Source organism: Carassius auratus, chromosome 37, assembly GCF_003368295.1.
Source record: "Carassius auratus strain Wakin chromosome 37, ASM336829v1, whole genome shotgun sequence".
In the NCBI taxonomy this organism is placed as follows: domain Eukaryota; kingdom Metazoa; phylum Chordata; class Actinopteri; order Cypriniformes; family Cyprinidae; genus Carassius; species Carassius auratus.
Window position 1 is genome coordinate 7,678,979 of NC_039279.1, and position 23,963 is coordinate 7,702,941.

The window sequence follows — 23,963 nt, forward strand, 5'->3', positions numbered from 1 at the left end:
TGAAACCTCAGCCAAGTTTACCACACCTCTACATGACTTCATTCACATCAACAAACATCCAACACTAAAAAAAGAAAATACTTAAACATGCAAGTACTGTACCTAAATGTATGGCCATATCCTTCCAGTGCAAAAGGATTCGGATAAACTCACGGCCACACTTTATTAATCCATTTCCAGACTAGACAACACAACAAGCTGTGAATGAAGTTGAATGATTGAACTCTGTGCTGTTCTGCTGAGAGAGAATTCCCGCAGTAGATCCAAGGACGGCAGTGTGTGTGTGTGTGTTTCCCTCACCTTCCTCCGCTCAGAGCCGGCGTGTGTGTGCACGCCCTACAGATGTGGGCGTGTTAGCACTAGCGTTTCAGTCTATATGAGCCGGTTTCTTCCTTATTACTGCTTTCATGCTCTGTTTTCAGATGTGTTGAGCAACTCCTAGTTTTCCTGCTCTTTGCAGCCAATTTTTTCATTCAAGGAGAGATCAGGGACTTTGTGTCCTGATTTGGGGTCACCCGTTTACTACAGAAGTGTGTGAACTACAAGCCAGAAACTGAAGCCAGAACACATTCCAGATCACCTTTAGCCCCCCGCCATTCTCCTGACCGCCTGCTTTCTGAGAGGCTGGATTTCTGCTCCGTACACAAAGTTATGCAATCAAGTGTTCAGGACGGCTACCCGAAACACATCATTCCTCAAGCCTCTGTTCCCTCGTCCAGACTTCTTCACTTCAAACACTGAGCTTAAGCTTACTTAAGCTACAACATTGCTCATTTTGACAACTGTTGTTTGAAACTTTAAGACTATCGTGCAGGAAAATACGTCTCCATAGACAGCGTTTTTGCTGTGCAGTTGCATTCATCCGTCATTTCTTAGAGTAAATGATAAGTGAAACAACTCTAAATGGGACCGCTTTACTGTCAGTATATCAACCATTTACATTATATTTAAGAAAACATGCATCAAAGTCTTCAGATATAGAAATACAAAGTTGGTAAAGTCATAATAAAAAGTGAAGTGTGCTAAAATGCTCACTGGCTGGTTTAGGCTGAAATATACTCATAATGATATTAGAGCAAAATAAAAAAAAATTTTTTTGTGCAGTTAATATCGGATTTTGTTGCCGAATTGAAATATATAATTTAAATGTAATTGTGGCAAGCGTTTTTTGAGATTTCAGGATTTCCCCATTCATGCAAATAGAACTTGGTCTTGGATTCCTGAAATAGCTTCCCAGAGGCGTTGCAAAAATGTCCACAAAAAAGACTTGCCTTGAAAGAGACTTTGCTTGCGTTACAAGTTGCTGTTAAGAGTAAAATGATCTGAAAGTGACTATTTTTGTCTGAAATGATGCTGCAAAAAATAAAAAATGATCTGTGCATCCCTATAACTTGCTAATAATAAAATGCATGTGAAATCCAACATTGTTTTCCAAACACCTTAATAGCAATCGCTTCTGTTGTGTACAGGAGAAGAGAGAGGTCCTGCATTAACATGTCTGTTACTCCCATCTAACCCTCAGTGAAGTGCAGCTCGGGGGGCTGAAGACTGAAAGAAGGGAGTGGTGACTGCAGGCCATGAGCTTCTGAGGTGCTGTTACATCAGAGTTTAACTCTTTATTGGCATTCCTGCACTTCTACGATGGCAGAGTTACAAAAAAGCAACAACATCCCACCACTCACTTACCTACCACAGCAAACCTAACATAATAACATGCCGCTGATTTTTTTGAATAAAAAAGTATCCCTTCTGGAGTGAAATCAGAGCACGCTGCAGCATCTGTCTGTCTTCCTTCAGGCTCTGTTTAATCTTCATTTCTCTAAATCCTTTCCTCTGAGCTTCCTGAAGCCAAACAGAGTGTGTCCTGTATATCAGAGAGCTGGACAGACATGCTTAGAAGAGTCCTTCTGCATGTCACACAGATTCAACAAGCTATTCCACTTTCAACAATGTACACTTCCTTGACACCCTACTCTCACAGGACCTGAATATTCAGTCCTTTACATAAAGAAAACTGTGCAGCACATAACTTAATGAATCAGCAACCTGCATGATGCTTATGATTTGGGCTTTTTTCCAGAATGTTCTTGTTTATGAATGCCACAATTAGCATATGTGCACACACACACACAAATTGACTCCTATATCAGCACTGAAAATAAAATGGGAACCAAAAAGGAAGGAAAATTAACAGCCCGCAAAATAAAACAAAACAAATCTAAAATCATCATAGTCTTGGACACCTTCCATAATTTTCATGTAAACAGTGTCCAAAAAACTAAAACAAACACATAACATTAATAATAATAATAATAATTAAGTTTATTTTATAAAGCACCTTTAAAAGTAGATTCTCAAAGCACTGAACACAATAAACAATACAATAAAAAAAACCAACACAAAATCAACAAGCAAATGCAAGTTTAACAAAATGTCAAGTTTAACTTTAAAAATAATCGCAAGTCTGAACTTCCCTAAGTTCATGAGGAAGAGAATTCCAAAGTGCAGGGTGCATAAGAAGAGAAAGCCCCATCACCCATACATCTTAAACCTGTTTGAGGAACAACCAGCAAGTTTGACAGAGAAGCACAATCTATGATTAGGAGTGTACGGATGTAACAATTCTGTTAAGTAATGTGGTGTCAGGACATGCAAAGCTTTAAAAGTAAGCATCCTAATTTTAAAATCAACTCCAAACCTTACTGGCAGCCAATGCAAGGATTCTAACACTGGAGTAATATGACTGCCAATCCTAGTCCAAGTTAAAATCCTGGCGGCTGAATTTTGCATATATTGCAATATACTGCACTCTAAAAAAATCTGGGGTTATTTTTTTTTTACCCAAATGCTGGGTTGAGCCTTTTGGGTAATTTTTGGGGGTTACGGTATTTTCTCAGCGTTTGGGTAGTTTTTGTGTTACCCAGCTCCTGGGTCAAACGTAACAACCCAGTGTTTGGGTTGTTTTGCAGCTCCTGGGTAAAACGTAACAACCCAATGTCTGGGTAGTTTTTGTATTACTCAGATCCTGGGTCAGACTTAACCCAGCGGTTGAGTTATTTATCGCGGGGATTTGCTTCTCTTCTGGAGGGAGCAGTTCTTAGTGCCATCGAATTGACGCATTCATCTGTAAAATACAGGTTTGTATACATTTTATTTCTAAAAGTGTTACATGCACATACAGGCGCGCGGTATGAATCACCTCTAACGAGTGTCACGGTCTTTTCTAGTGATGGAAAAGCCTGATGCTTTGCATAAAATAAACAATTTTATTCATAAACATACAGAATAAATATATTCCCTCAGAGCTGTTTACTGTTTGTTTTTGGGCAGGTTATAAAAGGCAAATCGCAGTATATTTCGGCTATGAGTGAAACGCAGGGGGGGTGGGGGGGTGTAGGGGGGTCTCAGGAGTGAGCAGTTCCCCGTCGAACACGACTCCAGTTTGGGCTCGAGAACCAGTGCGGTGCAGCGCAGTTACGGTGGAAACAGAACAACAGAGACTGGTTAATAACACAATAATGACTTCTGTTTAATGTTTAATTTTTAGTTTTATTGTTTGTTAAATTAGTTTAAATATGGGCAATATATAGCCTATTAAAAACGATATAAACAATGCTGGAAATGATAATTAAAATGAAAATAAAGGAAGTTAACATGCAAACCAGTGGTTATATGGATTATTTTAGAAAAGTTTAGAGGATTTAAGTTAATCTTTAAACATTATTTAATGTATGAAGTAAAAAATAAGCTAGTAATATAGTAAAAATTAACTTTATCTGGGTTAAATCAATCCCTTATGCTGGGTTAAATAAACAACCTAATTTGCTGGGTAAAATTAACCCAATATGGGTTCTGTCCTATATTTACCCAGCCCTTGGGTTAACAACAACCCAAATTGGGTTGTTTTTAACCCAGTGTTTTTTAGAGTGCGAGTGTGGATTTAGAAACTCTGGCTAAAAGGGTGCAACAGTAGTCTAAATGTGAGATAAAGGAATTTATCAACATTTCTGCGACTGTAAAATTAGCATAGGATGCAATCTTGTGACATTTCTGAGGTGGAAACAATACTCTGGAAAAAAAGAATCAAAAGACAGATTTGCATCAAAAATAACTTCAAGGTTACTCACTCGACTCTGGATTTCCAAAACAGAGCCATCAAGAGTCAGGGACAGAGGACCAGCTTTAGACATTTGATGAAGGGAACCAATGAGCATAACTTCAGTTTTACCACCATTCAAACACAAATTATGAATCATTCATATTTTAATCTCAGTAATGCAGTCTGAAAAATAAGCAACATCAAGATGCTCATGAGGTTTGGAATGTATATAAATCTGTGTATCGTCAGTATACAAATGATAATGAAGGCTGAGTGATCGCAAAGATGGCCTAAAGGTGACAAATAAATAATAAAAAGTAATGGGCCTAAAACCGACCCCTGAGGAACACCAGTGGAAACAGAGCTAATCTCTGACCAATAACCACCTATAGAAACAAACTGTGATCAACAATATCAAAAGTGGCTCTTAGATAGAGAAGAATAAGAATAGATGTTGCACCATTATCAAAAGCCATAAAAAAAAAAATCATTGGTGTCTATGAACAAAGCAGTCGCAGTACCCTCTTTCCTTCCATCTCATAACACCCAATGTTTCTCAGTGGAAAGTGCAAAAAGCAGTTGAAATAAAGGCAACTGCATAAGACAATCTCATTGCTTCTGTTGTCTAATGCTTTAATACTGTTGTTGAGTCTTGTAAGTTTAGGCACATATAAAATTGCAACATTGTTACTGATCTAATTACTTCATTATTGTTTGCCAAATCCTATATTTTAATTAAATTATATAATAATTCATCATCTAGTAACCTAGGGGCTAATGCATTCTACCTCTACAAAGAAAATAAGTAAAATCTATTAATTTGTACTATATCCACCTTATTTGGCAATATACAAGTACAATGTAAACATCACAGCTTTTGAATATTAGGGCTGAGTATCAGTACAGATTTATGGATTCAATTTGATTCACAAGCTCTTGATTTGACTAAATTTTTATTTCAAAGATCATGATTAATTTAAACCCCTAATGAATATGGTAATAATTAAATTCCATGTGTATATAACGCAGGCATAGGCAACTTCGGTCCTGGAGGGCCACTGTCCTACAGAGTTTAGCTCCAACCCTAATTAAACACACCTGAACAAGGCAATCAGTGTTTTCGAAATTACTAGGCAGGTGAGTTTTTATGAGGGCTGAAGCTAAACTCTGCAGGATAGTGGCCCTCCAGGACTGGAGTTGCCTATCCCTGATATAACGGTTCAAAATTTTTAAGTCAGTAAGAATTTTTTTTCAAGTTTTTGATGTTTACTGAATTTTCAGCAGCCATTACTCCAGTTTTCAGTGTCACACTTTGTTGCTGAAGATACATTTCTTATTATTATCAATGTTGAGAGCAGTTGTGCTGCTTAATGTTTTGGTAGCATTTATTTCAGATATCTTTACTGTCCCTTTTGATCAAATGCATTCGTTAGTTTCCCAAATGGACTGGCACTAATGTGCCGTTACTCACCATTCTTGCGTTCTTTCAAAGGCGGTAAGCTTGGTACGGACTGCAGAGTGAGTTCCTGCAGCTCACTGGTCACCGCCTCGCTCTGAGGACTGGGAACGGTGCCGTTCCCCACAGCAGACACCATGCTGCCAGGGCTTAGCTCCTCCCCACGCTTGGCTTCCTGTGCTGCCAGGGTGACTGGTGGGTGAAGCAGTCAGACCTGTGACAGGTTAATTACAGAGACGAGGCTGAGTTAGAAACTGCAAAACGCAGACAGACATAACACAGATATAAAGGGAATCAAAGGCTTTGCTGAGTGAGAACGTAGGGTATATTTCTGACATCTTGCATCTTTATTTTTTGTAAGTGAACAAATAAATACATCACACCCTAAACCTTTCCGAGTAAACTCAGAGACAACTTTAGAAAAGGTTTTATGCAGCAAAGTCTGTGCTAAAAGCAAAATTGTGCCTTGCATGTCCCATTAACCTATATTCAATCACTCGCTTAAACGAGTGAAACAACTGTGGGTGTGTTACATGTTCTATAAGGCCCTAACACTACAAGTTCAAACATGAAATTTTGTGTTCCTCACTCTGGACACATTTTCAGTGTCTCCCAATATGACTTGAGGCAGCGATTTGCAAAAGCATGTATAATAACATCAGGTGGAGAACTTAAAGCCTCCAGCAGTAAGTAATTTAGAAGAGTTTTGGAAAACGATTTGTCAGGTCTCTTTTCGACAGAACCAAGAGGCACTGTTTGGCCGTCTAATCCGTAAGTGAGAATAATTCCAAGTTCTACACATCTGCTGCCCTATGCATATTCATATTAAATATTGTTGAACATATTCAACGCAAACCATGGTGTAAGGCAATGCATAATATCAACTAAATCTAAATATTTAAATTCGAATTTCAGAAGATGATGAGAAATTCTAGAACAATTGGAAGTCATTTTTAAGGCTTGGAGTATAGCACATGATTCATATGGACTCCTTATATGATTTTTTTTCTCCGTCAATTAAAACCATCAGTTGTCACGCACTGTAAAATCTATGAACACTATGAAATGAGCAACCAGCAAATTGTTCAAATTATTTTCTTCTGTGTTCCACATGAGAAAGTCAGTCGAACAGGCTTGTAACAACAAGAGGGTGAGCAAATTATGACATTTGGGATTTTTTGGAGGATGCGCACAGACATACGCACTGCTGATAAATTTGAATAGCTTATCCACCCATCTGTCCACATCTCCATGTTGCCGATATCATCATTTAGCATTCTTTATATTTATTTAGCTTTCATTGTCCTTTTCTTTCTTTATCCCAACAGATGGGCAGAATGCATTGAGCAGAAAAAAAGGCCGGTATAAGCTCTGGAAAGAAGTCTAGAACAATTCCTGTAGCTGTAAAGGCTCCACATGGAGCATTAGGTGCAGTTTCCAACGAGACATTAAAAACAACTTAAGTATCATCTGACTGGGAGCACAGTGATGGCAATGGTCATTCTGAGCATTAAAGCTGTGGAGATGGCATTCACAAATGCACATTACGCAACTCTCCATTTGTGAGATAATGTAGCACATATTTTGACAGTGAACGTGATTTCAAGTACAACATGTTCTTAGATCAACATTCTTGTTGATGCTGGAACAAGATTCTAATCAACCAATCAGAATTGAGGGATACGTTTTCAAGAAATGTCAGTTTTAAGCTTAAAATCAGGCTTATATGCTTCTATACGGTTATTTATTGTTAAGTTCCCCCTGATTTTAGGAATAAATTATGTTAAGGTTAGGTTTAGGGGTAGGGATTGGGTTAGGTCTATATTTCTGGACAGCACTGTCGATCCAGGAACATGTCTTCTACCGATACCTAAAAATGTAAATTTGGTCACCATTTACTCACCCACTAACCAAAGAAGATACTTTGAAGAATGTTGGTAACCAACCAGTTTTGATTTCCTATGACTTCTATTTTTGTCTATATATTATGTAATTCAATGGGAACCAGAACGGTTCAGTTGCCAACATTCGTCAATATATCTTCTTTTATAGCAGTTCTTACTATTAACTAGATGTTTATTAGCATGCATATTACTAGCATATTGCCTGTTTATTAGTTCTTATAAAGCACATATTAATAGGTTATTCTGCATGAGCATATATTAGATCCCTTAATCTGACCCCATAACCAAACTTAACAACTACCTCACTAATTATTAAAGGGTTAGTTCACCCAAAAATGAAAATTATGTAATTAATAACTCACCCTCATGTCATTCCAAACCCGTAAGACCCCGTAAGGAACACAGTTTAAGATATATTAGATTTAGTCTGAGAGCTTTCTATCCCTCCATTGAAAACCTATGTATGGTATACTGTCCATGTCCAGAAAGGTAATAAAAACATCTTCAAAGTAGTCCATGTGACATCATAGGGTCAGTTAGAATATTTTGAAGCATCGAAAGTACATTTTGGTCAGAAAATAACAAAAATTATGACTTTATTCAGCATTGTCTCCTCTTCCGGGGCTGTTGTGAGTGCGTTCACAACACTGCAGTATAGTAATATCCGGTTCCCGAACAGTCGTACACTGACTGAACTGCTGTGAAGGGAGAACTGAAGATGAACACCAAGCCGAGCCAGACAACGAACGAACCGGTTCATGACTCGAGAACGAGTCAATCTTTTATTCGTTATCTGGCTCTGCTTGGTGTTCATCTTCAGTTCTCTCTTCACATCAGTTCAGTCAGTGTACTGTTTGAGTACATGAATTACTCCGGGATATAGGTTTATTTTAACTCAGAGGGAGTGTCAGCCATGTTTAAAAAAGTTAACATCTTAAGTAATTTGTGGATTAATGCTTATTGGACATGCGAACCATTTCAAACGATTCAGTTCGATTTGGTGAACTGGTTCAAGAAGAACCAGTTAAATCAAATGATTAGTTCGCGAACCGGATATCACCCGGATATCACTACAGGGATAGTGATGCAGTGTGCAGTCACAACAGACCCAGAAGAGAAGACAATGGTGAATAAAGTAATCGTTTTTGCTATATTTGGATCAAAATGTATTTTCGATGCTTCAAAAAATTCTAACTGACCCTCTGATGTCACATGGACTACTTTGAAGATGTTTTTATTACCTTTCTGGACATGGACAGTATACCGTACATAGGTTTTCAATGGAGGGACTGAGAGCTCTCAGACTAAATCTTAAATATCTTAAACTGTGTCCTGAAGTTTAACGGAGGTCTTACGGGTTTGGAACGACATGAGGGTGAGACATTTTTGGGTGAACTAACCCTTTAATAAGCAGCAAATTAGGATTTTGTTCTGGGAAAACTCTTAGTAAACAGTGAATATGTGTTCCCTATTCTAAAGTGTTACCATGTCAAATTACAGGTGTGGAACGACATAATGGTGAGTAAACGATAACAGAATTCATTTTAGGTGAAACAACCCTTTGGATGGACTTTGTAACAAGTGATTTAATAGGTATAGATCTGAATATTAGAGAAGTGTTACTGAATGCTGTTCTTAAAGTGCAAACAAATCAATGTCTAACTGTATGATTGAGTTATTGTTTGAGGAAGCGTGGTCCATCTTGTTAGCTAATGCATTCTTCATTATGAGCTCATCAGCTTTCAGAGTCTATCGATACGCCAATCCCACCCTCCTGTCCCAAGAGAAGAGAGGTGGGGTGGAAAGAAGAAATCGTATTCTTTTGAAGCTGTTACCTAATATTTAACATGTCTTTTGAGACTATGTAAATGTTTTCCTGTTGCTGTAAGCCTAACCATTACAGCAGAGTTTCACGACCCATGGCAAATTGTGCCCTTTTCTTTGAGAAGTAGTATTAGATTACAGTACATTGTCTCCTGCCAAGTATGGAGGAAAAAAATATCAATAACACATGCTTGTGCGCTCCTCATTTGAGAGTCACACTCATGTTCAAAAGTGACCGGACACCTGAAAGGTAACTTTTTTTTCTTCTTCAGTAAAATGAATCTAAAATATTTGTATACATTTTTATAACATTTTTTCCTTTGTATTTTAAAATAATACAATGGTACAAATGAATACTTATTCAATAATTATGGTCAATATTCCCTATTGAAAAAGGAGTAGCTACAACATTTTTTTTCTCTCTAATTAATTTTTTTTTAATTATTATTAATGCAGTATTTCAAATTACAATGAGAGGCAATGCCTTTAAAATCCAAATTTTAAAGGCAGAAAAAGAAACTTGTAATTTCATGGTGTATCCAGAAGATTCCTGTATATGACTTTATAAAGAGGCTTTTGAACTACGTAGTTGTTTTTAAAAATAATAGTTTACTTTTATCAGGTTCTGGATTTAAATGTATATTTAATGCATTCTCAAAGACATAACAGGTAATGTGAGACAGAGATATTATTTTAGTTTTTTTTAGACGTCCTAGCTACTTAATGATTTGCATAGTAGACATAGTTAGGCACCTTAAATGGACATATATGTTGAATATGTGTTAGGATTGGATGAGAAAAATGTATCTGCATTTGATGAAGGTATAAATGTTGAGTTTGGGTGATTCCTCGTTGTTGCAATCTACAGCCAACCCTTAATGATCGTATAAATGTAGACCTTTTCTTGCAGGAAAATAAATATTCAAAAGACTCTTGTCTCGTACCTGTAATTGAAATCACAATATATTTCTTAATACTTGTGGAAGCACAAAATGAATCCAATTAATCAAATGGTTAATTTAACATAACACTCCCAACTTCTTAGAATGAAAAGTTTAAAGACAAGCAGCTTTCTCAATATTTTAGCCTGTATGGGGATTGAATATTGTGTTAGACAATGAGTGGCTTTCAAATGAAAAGGCTGAGAATCACTGGTTTCAAGCATAAACTAATTATCTTTACAGAATCTTTAATATAAGGTAAGTAATTCAATACTACATGTCTTTTTATGTATTAGACAAGTAGCTAGCTATACAACAAGCAGAATCATGTACAGTCTGAAAGTTCTCATTGCAAAATGAACCATTCAAGGTGATACAAGATCCATGTGCGGGTCCTGATGGAGTGTAATTTGTAGTTAAGAAAGACTGGCTGCACACTATTCCTTACATTTCTAAGAAAGGGATCATCTTTCAAGAACATTCCAGCTTTACTGGAAAACAGTGTTTACTCGAGACATGCAGTGTTCAGGCCTAGTACACTGACAAGGGGAGAGACATAAACCTCTGACATTCCTCATTGAGCAGGTCCACACCTGCCTTTAACAATCAGCCACAAAAATAATGCTAAAAATGCATAAACCTTCACCTGAGCAAATGGCAAGTGATGCAGGTAGCCACAACACCCCATTAACCAGACAGAATAACATAATATGGATTGACACGCCCTTCTGGAGTAGATCAGAAATGATAGATTTGCCACGCTGGTACAGATGACTTCTTAATCAAATCAATATTAAAAGTCCACAATACCTTTATAGCGAGATCCACAGTAGCAGATTTCAGCCTCATTTCCACTCACAGTTAGAGAGCATCTTGAAGGCCTTTTGGGAGAGAGGACCGGCATTTGTAATGAAACTTTGTATATATTCAAATACATAGGCTTACCATTGTACAGTGTCCCAAAGCCAAACAGGCAAATAATGCCATGTAGTTACATATACGTGCTGGCATAGCAGCAGTCAATGCAGATGCTTATGTAATAATCACAAATGGCCCTTTTATTCTGAGCATACAGATAGAAAAACTGATCTTAATTAGGACAGACTTTATTAATAAATAATAAGTCCCCTGATAGCTCGTCAGCGGCCATCAAGTGGAAAAGGGACAGATCCGCATGTGTTTATGATTAGTAGGTGTGTCCCAGCATTAGCTCATCAAATGCTTCATGTATTCCAGCACAAATAGTATAATCATACATCTTCAGCATTATGACCGTGGCAGTGATTTGGCTTAGAGAATAAACAAACCACGACACATATTTCGTTTATAACACATTATCGCTTACTGTTAAACACTTAATCCCCGATGCGACATGGCAGGAAATGAGAAGCTTGTGCTGCTCTGAAGCTCATACATTTGAAAAACAATCACATTTGCGACGTTTAACAAGACTAAAGAGGCCAGCTATTGCAGGCCAGATCCTCGTCGCGACAGCTGCATGTATGGAGTAACAGACACTAGTGGATCAAGTTAAATATGCGCTGAGCAACAATGCACGAGAAGCTGAAGAATTGTCACATACCGCTACTTATTGTTACTATTTTGAAACTTTCATCGTTTAAAGGGGGACTCACATTCAAACCCGTTTGATTTGAACGACTTACCGAGTCGCAAAGAGAAACGCAGCAACCGTTCGGGTTTACAAAGGTGTTCAAGTACTCAGAAAACTGTACTGAAGTATCGGCCACTCTCTGCTGTTCAACCGCAGAGGAATGAGAAGCCAGTCAACACCGTCACAACACTTCCGGAAAATAAAAGTCATAAAACCACGCTCTGCAGATAAAGATATATGACTGAAAAACGTATATTCATTGCCCTGTAAATATCAGGAAACATAAAATAAAAATATAATAAAATGGAAAACAAAATAACTTTATATTAAATTAATAATAAACAACATTAAGCAAACAAACGATAGTAAACATACAGTAATGATAAATACCATTAAATTAAATTAAACAGAGTAGTCAGGTAATAACTTGTGGTCTTGTGCTTGAAAGACCAATGGCGTTGAATAATGCTGCTATGAAAATAAGAAGCTAGGGATAGGTTACATTGTGTTAAAATAAAAGTCCCCATCACTACAGCTGTTTCTCTGTGGGTAATTTTTTTTCCGAAAAGGAACAAATAATAAAAAAATAAAAAAAATAATAAAAAAATGCCAGTTACACTGGATGCTACATATATGCAGTATATGCACCAATTGCACATCAAAATAACAACCTTTGAATGATTTATTGAGGCACTTACACAGTTTAAACATGAGTCATGAACAAATTCATATTCTGAAGTGAACTGTAAACATTTTAAAGGTTATTCAGACAGCAAATGTGTATCCACATTCTGCTTTACTGCCTCACTAGAATTACTGCTACAAAATTAAATTGATTAAAGCAATTCACATTTATGAATGTTTTGCAGCTATATAAAACAGTGAACAAGCCAAGTAGAAAATCTTTTGTCCGTACCACTAAATAAACGGATGAAAAATCACTTAAAATAAGGCCCCTTCAATCATAAAATAACAGTGACCTCAGAATCCAAATTTATGTATATAAAACCAACATTTAAACATTTTATAACCAAATCATTGGTTACAATAACATGTAAGCACTCCCTAAAACCTCTTACATTAGTACCACAGCATTCTCGGGGTTGTAAGACAAAATATTTATGACACAAGTGTTGTTCAGTGTATTTCCCTTCTCTCTACTGACTCGTCTATGACTCTTCTATCCAGCTCCATCTTTCTTGGTGACAGATTCCCATGAACAAATTATTTCTTTCACACCTCCTCTTGCTACATTAGGACTGTCATCTTCCTCATCTTCTGAATCAATGGGGTAGATGCGGCATTCAGGTGGGATGTCAACTTTGATTTGAAAAAAGCTGTGAAAGCAGTTTGGTTATTTTTCATATATTGTAAAATCGCATCAAAATAAGGCCAAAAATGCATGTACTAACTTTGCAATTCTTCTGGGCTGAGGTTGTGCAAGCGACTCGACTCCAGGCGGCTGTACTTTACCTCCTCCTAAAGCCACAGCACATTTCGGGGATAGGCTGGCAAAGACAGACGGGGCATTGCATCCTCTGCGGAGGAGTCTGCTCAGTGACTTTAGGGCAGGTGGCTGGTTCTCTTCCTCTGATACTGACTCCTCTGCAATAGATGGGAAATGGGAGGAGGAAGGCCATCCATTGCCATCAAACCTCCTCTCAGAGGCTGGAGTGCTGTCATTGGCGACGCTGATGAGAGACAGGCAGACAGCACTGTTGGGCAGTGTCATGAGCCCTGGGGAGGAAGTGGACTGCCCTTCACAAACGCCTGTATACACGGCCAGATGAGGAAAAGGTGCTGTGAAGCGGCAGAGCTGTAGGACACAGTTCATGCAAAGTATGTATTAGTATTAAATACTGTTTATGTTGAGCACCCTGCAATCAGGAGTAGAAAATATAGATCTTGCTGATTCATTCAATATAATGTATTCCCGGTAGGAAGCCCATCTAACAAATAAAGGAATCATTATGAGGGATTTTGAATTTGATGATCAGGGTAAATTGTACCGATTTTTTTTTTCTTCTGGGAAACTAAGTATCTTCTGTAGCTTCTGAAGGGCAGTACTAAATTAAATATTTATATACTTTATATATATATATACCATCTACTGCAAATAAAGTAACTGCATTAGTATGAGAGGAACACAAGCATGACATCTAGTGATCACGATACTTGAGAGATTTTTCAGGAAATATTTTCAAGACAGTTTTGGCATAAATTTGCAGACATTTGGTTTTACACTATCAGAATTTTTTATTTATTTATTTTTTACAAAAGCTGTCAATAGGAAGGTAACATTTCATATTAGTGCCTTAAAGGTACCAATTAGGACCTAGTGTAAATGAAATTATTAAGACCTACTGTATATGAAATTATTTTGAACCCTCAGCTTACCTAATTTTGCATTTTGATTAACCTATGTTCAGGATAATATTTTTCGGTAATATATTGAACAGAATGGTTTTTTATTCTTTTCATTTACTCACTCTCATGTTGTTCTAAACCCATACAACTTTATTTCTTCTGTTGTATACAACAGGGAAGGTTTAGCAGAATATTTACATTGCTTGCTTTGATACAGTTAAAGTGTCTGTCAGGCTTCATAAAAGCTGATTTCCGCCCTTCCCCGAGGGTCCATGAGCAGTTCTCCAAAGCTGAAAGTCCAGCACTCCACCCTCATTTTAATAGGGGTCTCAACACTATGAACCAAACACACAATATTTAATCAAATGTTTAATTAAAACAAGCATTAAAAAAAAAAAAGAAAAAAGGGATTGTATCTGGCTCACTGGCATGTTGAGAGTCCAATATGTAACATCATCTGTTAACCAGGGGTTGCTCGGGAGGCATGCGTGGAGAAAGGGGTCATGCTCTTTGTATGTTGTTGTGTATTTAACAATTCTGCATACAAAAATGTAAAATAATATTATTTAAATATTATTACAATATGTATTGTATTACATATTGTAATAATATTTAAATAATATTATTTTTTATTTATATATATATATATATATACAGTACAGACCAAAAGTTTGGAAACATTACTATTTTTAATGTTTTTGAAAGAAGTTTCTTCTGTTCATCAAGCCTGTGTTTATTTGATCAAAAATACAGAAAAAACAGTAATATTGTGAAATATTATTACAACTTAAAATAAAAGTTTTCTATTTGAATACACTTTAAAAAATAATTTATTCCTCTGATGCAAAGCTGAATTTTCAGCATCATTACTCCAGCCTTCAGTGTCACATGTAACGTCCAGTCTATCACATGATCATTTAGAAATCATTCTAATATTCTGATTTATTATGAGTGTTAGAAACAGTTCTGCTGTCTAATATATTTGATGAATAAAAGGTTAAAAAGAACTGCATTTATATATATATATATATATATATATATATATATATATATATATATATATATATATATATATATATATATATATATATATATATATATATATATAAAAAAAATTCTAATAATATATTTTCTTTACTATCACTTTTTAGCAATTTAACACATCCTTGCTGAATAAAAGACCCCAAATTACTGTAGTGTATATTGTTATTACAAAATATTTATATTTTATATTATAAAAACATAGCTTCTTTTTTCTTTTTCTTTTTTTACTTTTTATTCATCAAAGTATCCTAAAAAAGTATCACATGTTCTGAAAAAATATTAAGCAGCAGAACTGTTTCCAACTTTTATAATGAATCATCATATAAGAATGATTTCTAAAGGATCATGTGATAATGATCCTAAAAAATCAGCTTTGCCTCACAGAAATGAATGATAATTTAAAGTAATAAATTTAAAAACAATTATTTTAAATTGTAATAATATATCACAATATTACTTTTTTTTCTGTATTTTTGATCAAATAAATGCAGGTTTGATGAGCAGAAGAAACTTCTTTCAATAACATTAAAAATAGTAATGTTTCCAAACTTTTGGTCTGTATTGTGTGTATATATATATATATATATATATATATATATATATATATATATATATATATATATATATATATATATATATATACAGTATATATACAGTACAGACCAAAAGTTTGGACTCACCTTCTCATTCAAAGAGTTTTATTTATTTTCATGACTACGAAAATTGTAGATTCACACTGAAGGCATCAAGGTCTATTTGAGCAAGAAGGAGAGAGATGGGGTGCTGCGCCAGATGACCTGGCCTCCACAGTCACCGGACCTGAACCCAATCGAGATGGTTTAGGGGTGAGCTGGAGCACAGACAGAATGCAAAAGGGCCAACAAGTGCTAAGCATCTCTCGGGGAACTCCTTCAAGACTGTTGGAAGACCATTTCAGGTGACTACCTCTTGAAGCTCATCAAGAGAATGCCAAGAGTGTGCAAAGCAGTAATCAAAGCAAAAGGTGGCTACTTTGAAGAACCTACAATAAGACATATTTTCAGTTGTTTCACACTTTTTTGTTATGTATATAATCCCATATATAATTCCACATGTGTTAATTCATTTTTCTGATGCCTTCAGTGTGAATCTACAATTTTCATAGTCATGAAAATAAAGAAAACTCTTTGAATGAGAAGGTGTTTCCAAACTTTTGGTCTGTACTGTATACATATATATATATATATATATGTAGAACATTTTCATTTTTAAAAATACAGGATTCTACATATATAGTCATAACTGGAATTGTTACAGTATATCAGATGTCTTCAGATGACTTCACCCTAGACTTCACCCTAGGTCTCATGATACACTGCTGAGTGAACATAGCCTGCAAGAAATCACAATGATTCATTGGTCAAAAACAAAAACAAAAAATCTTATTTAATCATTGCATCTTGCATCTTAATATTTGTGCTAGTCAAAGTTTTTTGATACTTACAATTCTTCTGTAGTAGTCAGATGTTTTTTTTTTCTGTAAAACGATTTTAGAAACAGTTTAAGTAAATAAAGAAGGTGGCGACTCACACCAAAGGACAGTGTTGAAAGCAAAAGATTGACATTTGAGCATGTTTGCGTTATGAGTCTCTGTGAATGTGGACCCTTTGCGGACTTGCAATGTCATTTTTTAAAAACATGCACTCGTATTTCTATTACACAGAGACCAATTTTATGATCCATTTAATGTGTGCGTTCATTTTGAAGTCATTTGCTGATTCTTGTTGTGTGTGTCCACAGATAAGTTTAGGAATCAAATCTGTAGGAGAGAAAGAAAGGGTGTAAGACAAACCTATTTCATTGAATACAATCAGACCTTTGAATTGGCAAACAGTGAGATTATGAATATCATTTATATCATTTAAATCTAATTGGATATAAGCTGACATTCTAGAAATATGCTTGATAAGCCCCAGCTCAACAGCCTCTCATCACAATTATAATCTCAGCAGTAATATCTGTTAATGTTGTTTATACAGATCTGCTCTTCTGTATTTTGAAGGCCTAGTTGTCAACATTGTGAAATTTCTTTAAAAAGTCCTGGACCTATTTTTTTTTTTTAATCTCTTTAGAAGTTACAATAATTTTTCAGACATACCTTTACCTCCTCCATATTGGCATCGACCATCCTGTCATGAGTAGAAATAGCACAGTTATTATAGCAATAGCAATTAAATAATAGCAAACTTTATTTAAAAGGAGCCTGAGCGCAGATTCAGGGAAATAGCAAAACATTAAAAATTCCAGAATAAAATTTCACTTCCAGGATAAAACAAGTCACTTTAATTGTTACTATATATGTTACTTTAATTATATACCATATATACTCCATCAAATGTTTCTCACCGGTGGCCGATGTACAACCCAGTAGGCCCGCTCCTGACAGTCAAAAACCACCCGTTCTGGCTTCTTCCTCTCCTTACCTGCCCTACACAAAAAAGCAATGTGTCTTTTATTTGCTGAAACAAAAATAAAATATACACTACTTAGCCAAAAAAAGTTGCAGTTTGTTAAAGGGTTGGTTGACTGTTTTTATTTTTTTCTAGGCTTGATTATGTTTATTGAGTGCAGTCTAACATGTCTCAATGCTTTGTTCTTTAAAAAACAATTTTTTTTCACATAATTTACCTTTATTCCACACCGATCTGTCCCTTCTCTGACAAACATCTATATTTTTTCCTGTTATTATGAAGCCCCTCCCTCAGAAATACGCGATGGGCTGAGATTGGTCAGCTGGCTCAGTGTGTTGTGATTCACTAAACCGCCTCGAGCGTGTCTGAATATCCCGCCCCTCCCTCAAACTGAGAATGTGCTCTGGTTGTATTGTAAACAATGATGTCCTCTATATTGCTTATCAGTTTGAGCACGACTGAGACACAGAAAATAATAATGAAGAGGATTACACAGAAGCTGAGCAAGCATGGCCCTTAAAGGTATATTTATTTGTTGTGGTCTCATACTTTTAGATAGCTGTTGTTTGTAAATGCTACTACTTCTGTTAGCTTTTAATATACGGTTTTATTCAGATTAGGAGCTCTATTTTAACAATCTAAACGCAAAGTGTAAAGTGCACGGCGCAGGTGCACTCAGGGCATGTCTAAATCCACTTGCTATTTTAACAACGGAAAAACGGTTGGCGTACCTGGGCGCATGGTCTAAACAGGTTGTCCCTATTCTCTTGACGAGTAATGGGCGTTTTTGGGCGTAACGTGCAATAAACCAATCAGATTCTCATTTTCCATTCCCTTCAAGAGCCAGTTGCGCTCGTGCCATGACGGATTTGCTATTTACACGGCAGAATTTGGCAAGCGCAAAGACAGATTTTCCGGACTATAAGTCACACTTTTTTTCATAGTTTGGCTGGTCCTGCATCTTATAGTCAGGTGCGACTTATTTATCAAAATGAATTTGACATGAACCAATGCATTTGATTACTAAACGATGTGGCGCTGGATGGGAAAATGGTTAGAAAATTGGTTTTGAAACTTGTGAATCCATTAGAATTGTTAGAAGACAGAATCGCAATTCATATATTAACAGATTTTTACGTGCACCCCTAGTTTTCTATTCCTAAACCAGCACAACATGGCCACGCCCCCTTTTTTTGCGTGTTCCCAGGGGAGGGAGTTATCTGGGTTCGTGACGTAACAGACCCGCGAAGAAGCTCGTTGTAGTTCCTTACCACCCGTTTTTGTAGGCATTAAACTGCCAGAATTTTAATATTTCTGTCTGCATTGAACTTTCAACATTGCAACTTTGCAGATATTGTTTATGCTCAAAACAGCAAAATTACAAATTACAAGTGAAATCGCAATAAACCACCCCTTTAAATAAGCATACTGAAGGGTCTAGTATTGGATTATTATTGCAGAGTCATATGTTACTGGCACGTTATATGTTCGGCAACAATTCTTTTAACCCTGATTGATGCAGTGTGTAGCTTTTCATAAATAAATACCAACGTAAATAAGTACCCATGCCATGTACATGTTCTAGGATGACAATGACAAGGTTAACTGGGCTCAAATTATGAAAGAATGATTCAGAGAGCATGAGAAATAATTTTCACACACACATTGGTCACCAGATCCTTTTGAAAGTCATGTGGATGTGATGGAGTCCGCTTTAAAGAAGTTAGTACAAGATGTTGTAATGTTGCATAAGGTTGTTGGAGTAATGCCACCATGAATACAGACTGAAATCAAACCTAAAAGCTTTCAAATGAAATATTAGAGTTTTCTCTTTTTTTTCGCCAGGCAGTGTATTTTGACACAAAAGCAAGAAAAACATTGGGTCTCATTCATTAACCTATGTACACATGGATTGAATGAGCCAGGATAAATCATAAATATTCTGCAATATCTGAAGTAAAGTGTGACCCACTTGAACTGCTCTTTAGCCTGCATTACAATAAAATCCCACTTGTGATTCATCCATTTGTAAAGATTGTTGTACTGTTCCTGTGTAAAGAAACACACAAATTTGATGTCTTTATTAATTCCTAAGTCTAGTAATTTATCATAAAATGTATTATAGTGAGTTCCTCTTCTTCTGCATTACAACACAGGATTTCAGAGGAATTGATATACATCATGTATATTTAATATATATTTAATAGCTCCATTACCTGTTCATAGAGCTCCAACATCCCTTTCTTGCATATATTTCTCTTTGCCAAATAAATAGCTGGAAATACACAAATAAACATCTGAGCTTCCCAGTAAAAGCCAAATTAAAGATGTGATATGACTTAACATGAAAGTATTGTATCATGTTCTTTATCTCAGACAGCTGATTGAAGAATAATGGATAACCTCATTGTGAATTATTGCTACGACAACCTAGTAGCATGCATGAAAAATGAAAGATGATTACACACCATAGTCTGTGGCTTCCACTGGCCACTGCTGCGCAGGCCAAAAACATGGGGTCTGGAAGAAGAAATGTATGGAAGTAGAAATGGAAAAGATTAGTAGAAAGAATATGGAAGGAAGAACTCTCGTATGCTCACCAAGGCTGCGTTTATTTGATCAATAACTTTAAAAATTTAAAAGAAAAAAAAGGTATAGTTACCTGAAAGCGATACAGGGATGTGTCTGGTTTAAGAATGAGTCTCTTATGATCTTGTAGTGGATAGATGTACCTGAAAGCCACCATCATGTCCCCATAACTCGGGCTTCTAAACATTTAGAATGAGAAAGTTACTAAATGAACCGAAGCAAGACCCAAATCAACAGTACAGCATCCAACATTAAACTGCATAGCACTACAATATATTTCTAAAAGCATATCTGTTTATACATATATTATATTTACTAAACAAAAACGATGTACTTGACTTACCTGTAGCATCTATTCTGAATCGATTCACAATCCATGCAACAATATCTTCCCCTGAAAGAACAATATACTGTATGCAATAAATATGTTAAAACATAAAATAAAACATTTCAGAGCAAAAAATACCTTTTTAGTGGAAAGCTGGCCTTCAGACTGAATGTGCCCACCAGGAGCCATCAGCAAAGCACACACACCACGAGAAAGAAGCACAGTTATTATAGATCACCAAAACTAAAACCATTAAAAAAAAAAAAAAAAAAAAAACATTTTTGTTACTTGAAATAAAGTAAATATGACTTAATTATTTAATCTAATTGCCAAGGAATCATTTTTCATTTTCATTTAGTGATGTACTATACTGAAATAACAAAAAAAGAAATATAAAAATTAATTTCTTCGCTTCGAGTGTCACTTAGCGGAACTACAAAAATAAAGCCTGTTTTTAAACGATGCTCCTTTTGTGCGTTAAGCCCCCAAACATCACAAACACCGCTCCAATGGGTCTATAAAAGTGAAGGCATGTTTTAACAGATAAAACAGGCTATTTCCAGTAAAGGTTCCAACATAATAGAAATACTTTTAACTAGAAGTTTATCAAGAAGAAACTGCAGGTTTATCCCAAACATTTCATCAAGTTCCTCCATCTTTGTAAAAACACTGCCAGTGTTTACGCTTGTTTTTCCCCCATTGTAAGTCTCTGTGTATTTAGACAAGTCTTCAAATTTCAGCTTTGAATTCCACAGAAGATTAGACCACTTTAATTATTGGTTGATCAGGCTTTGAAGAGACTTTCAACCAGTAGTATAACGAAAAATGTTTATGAAAGTGGCAGAGAACTTGAGTAAAAATGGAAGCAGAGAATAATTGGTACATAATTTATGTATAATTTGTACATTTATAATTTAGATTTATTAATTTAGCAGGCTTTTAAGTGAGAAATCTATAAAGCGTATTTAAAGCAATTTAAAACACAATTTGGAGTGTTACAAGCTCTTGGTGCGCAAAGAAGATCTGTAAAGTTGCAAAGACTAAAGTCTCGATTCCAAAGAGATATTCTTTATGAAAGTTAAGACTCTGCCACGTCCCCAAAATGGCTCATAAAAAAAAAACACCACCCCCCACATCTACGTCACTATGTGGAAATATTTGCGCAATGCCGCCCAAATGTTCACACGAAGAAAGAAGGCGTGTTTCAGAAACTGTAGTTAGTGTTGAAGAAGCCATGTCAGAGAGACGCTGTGTGTATCTAGATGAAAGCAAAAGCAGTTTATTTAACCTTCCGAAAGAGGATGCATTTAGGAATCTTTAAGATTACTTACAACAGAACAGCAAGGCATTTTATGGACGACTGTTTTGTGAACCTAGGAGAGGTCATTCTGACTTTGTAACGACAATCTGGCACTTCTGAATCAGCTACTGTAAGTATATTTTGTTATTAGGTCAGTTGGCCAATCAGAGCAGACTGCACTTGTCAGAAGGAGGGAATTTGTAGAAAACAACATGTTTGAGAGAGGCGGGGCATAGAGGACCTACAATAATGTATCAAACTATGACTGGTTACACCACTGTGTGTCCCGCTGAGGCTCTCGTGATAAGAGACTAATGAGAAGATCTCTGCAGGGGTGAATCTGAGTGGCTTCATTAGTGCCTGCTAGCCTGAGGAGCATACCAGATCATTTCAATGAATTTTTAAATAAAAACCTAAGGTCTCGTTCCACTATATAAATTATATCAAAACGGCTGAGAATAATCCAAGGCTCCAATTAGGTTTAAGCAATCACAAATCTAAGTTAATCATAAGTCGTATGTCATATGTAGCTGGATGACAGCATTAAGACCAATGGTGGAGATTACAAGAGCTCTCCTCCCTGAAACCATGCGGCTCGAGGAGAGAGTCACTGCAACCAGCTACTAAGAGGTTGTCATGACAATAGATTCTTCAGTGTCAGACCCACATAAGCAGACTCTAAATGCATGAACCACACGAAGAGTAATCCAACCACAGACATCAATACAATTGAGCAAGTGAGCCTACTATCTTTAATTGCAAACGCTGTGTCTTACATCTCATTTTTCATCAGCTTGAATCCTGTAAATATTCCTTCTTGAGGAATCCGATCAGCTATTGTAAAAAAGCAGCTAAATCTGATGATCTCACCTGTTATAGCATGTGGGATGGTGGTGATTACAAACCTTTGGGTCTGAGATTTCACTCCACTTTTGGGGTCCTGCATCTCCAACACCACGCTTTCCACCTGGCATGCAAAAAAAGAGCAATGAACTGTAGATATGTACAATAATAAAAACATCTCTTTTTTATACCTTATGTGCATCCTGTGTGCACATCTCACTAAATTATTCCACCGTGAAGTCAGCCCTGTTGGTTTATGGTCTGAAGGGGCTGCAACTGACCTCTTTGAAATATACTCAGTGATTGATTTCTGACTCAACTGTTTGAAGTTTTTCTTGCTTTGTCAGGGTCTCTGGCTTTTGAAGGTTGTTTGTGAACTGATGCTGCATCCTGGTCTGGATCACAGAAAGCTCTTGGCCGAGTTATTGGGTCATTACTATCTGTGCATTGGCAAAGAGCAAAGTAATGCACTAATAAAACATATTCTAGTGGAACACACTGCTTTCTAGTGGAAGCATACAGTTTGAAGTATCATAGTGATAAAAGAGGGACTGCATTATATGAAAGGCTGATGGCAAAGCTAGACTAATACCATTAGCACACAGGGACCTTATCTGAGATTAAGCTGCTAATACACAATTAACACTTATTAACACCACTGAAAAAGAGCCCCACAGCATGAGGCTGCTACCAACACACTTTACTTTTGGGATGCTACTTGTGCAGGTGATGAGCAGAGCTGGTTTCCTTCAAACATGATGCTTAGAATTGAGGAAATGTGTTTCTCATAGTCTAGGGGTCCTTTAGGAGCTTTTTTTTTTTTTTCCAAATCTAAGTTGCAGTGATGGATTCAACTCTAGTTGAGCTCCATGATCATATGTGGAGAAAGGAGAAATCTACAGAAGGACTTCAAGCTCAACTAGAGCTCAACTAGAGTCACCATCAGGTTCTAGGTCGCCACTCAGACCAAAACACTTCTCAATTGCTCTGTTTGGCCAGAAGGCCAGCTCAATGAAGATTCCTGGTTGTTTCAAACTTTTTCCATTAAGGGTAACAGAGACTACATGCTTCTGTGACCCTTCTATGAAGCAGAATGCTTTACTGAACTCTTCTCCAGATGTGTGGCTTGATGCAAACCTGTTTCTGAGCTGTTGTTTTGACCTCTGGGCTTGGTTTTTGCTCTGATATGCATTATTAGCTGTTAGA

The 23,963-nt window shown here is 36.3% G+C and overlaps 2 protein-coding genes across 3 annotated transcripts in view; both read right to left on the reverse strand.

Moving 5' to 3' along the window:
- The window catches only part of LOC113056061 (MKL/myocardin-like protein 1), a 32,439-nt gene extending 20,421 nt beyond the window's left edge, over nt 1–12,018 (reverse strand). Inside the window, exons 1-3 of one of the 2 annotated variants that reach the window (XM_026222532.1) lie at nt 11,889–12,018; nt 11,035–11,105; nt 5,571–5,769 (exon numbers count right to left, since the gene is read on the reverse strand). In XM_026222532.1, the coding sequence (XP_026078317.1) occupies nt 5,571–5,694 (124 nt within the window). In that variant the 5' untranslated portion in view covers nt 5,695–5,769; nt 11,035–11,105; nt 11,889–12,018. Of the gene's footprint in view, nt 1–102; nt 289–5,570; nt 5,770–11,034; nt 11,106–11,888 lie in introns of those variants that run through there. The other variant, XM_026222536.1, reaches the window with a different exon arrangement.
- Nucleotides 12,019–12,533: 515 nt separating this feature from the next.
- LOC113056492 (regulator of G-protein signaling 9-like) lies at nt 12,534–23,171 on the reverse strand. Its single transcript, XM_026223283.1, has 12 exons — nt 22,820–23,171; nt 20,753–20,779; nt 20,630–20,680; nt 20,360–20,465; nt 20,166–20,217; nt 19,914–19,972; nt 19,670–19,746; nt 17,633–17,714; nt 17,385–17,415; nt 16,954–17,045; nt 13,249–13,652; nt 12,534–13,173 (listed from the first exon to the last, which is right to left on the reverse strand). The coding sequence occupies exons 1-12, from the start codon at nt 22,957–22,959 to the stop codon at nt 13,017–13,019; spliced, it is 1,278 nt and encodes a 425-aa protein (XP_026079068.1). The 5' UTR covers nt 22,960–23,171; the 3' UTR covers nt 12,534–13,016.
- Nucleotides 23,172–23,963: the final 792 nt, after the last annotated feature.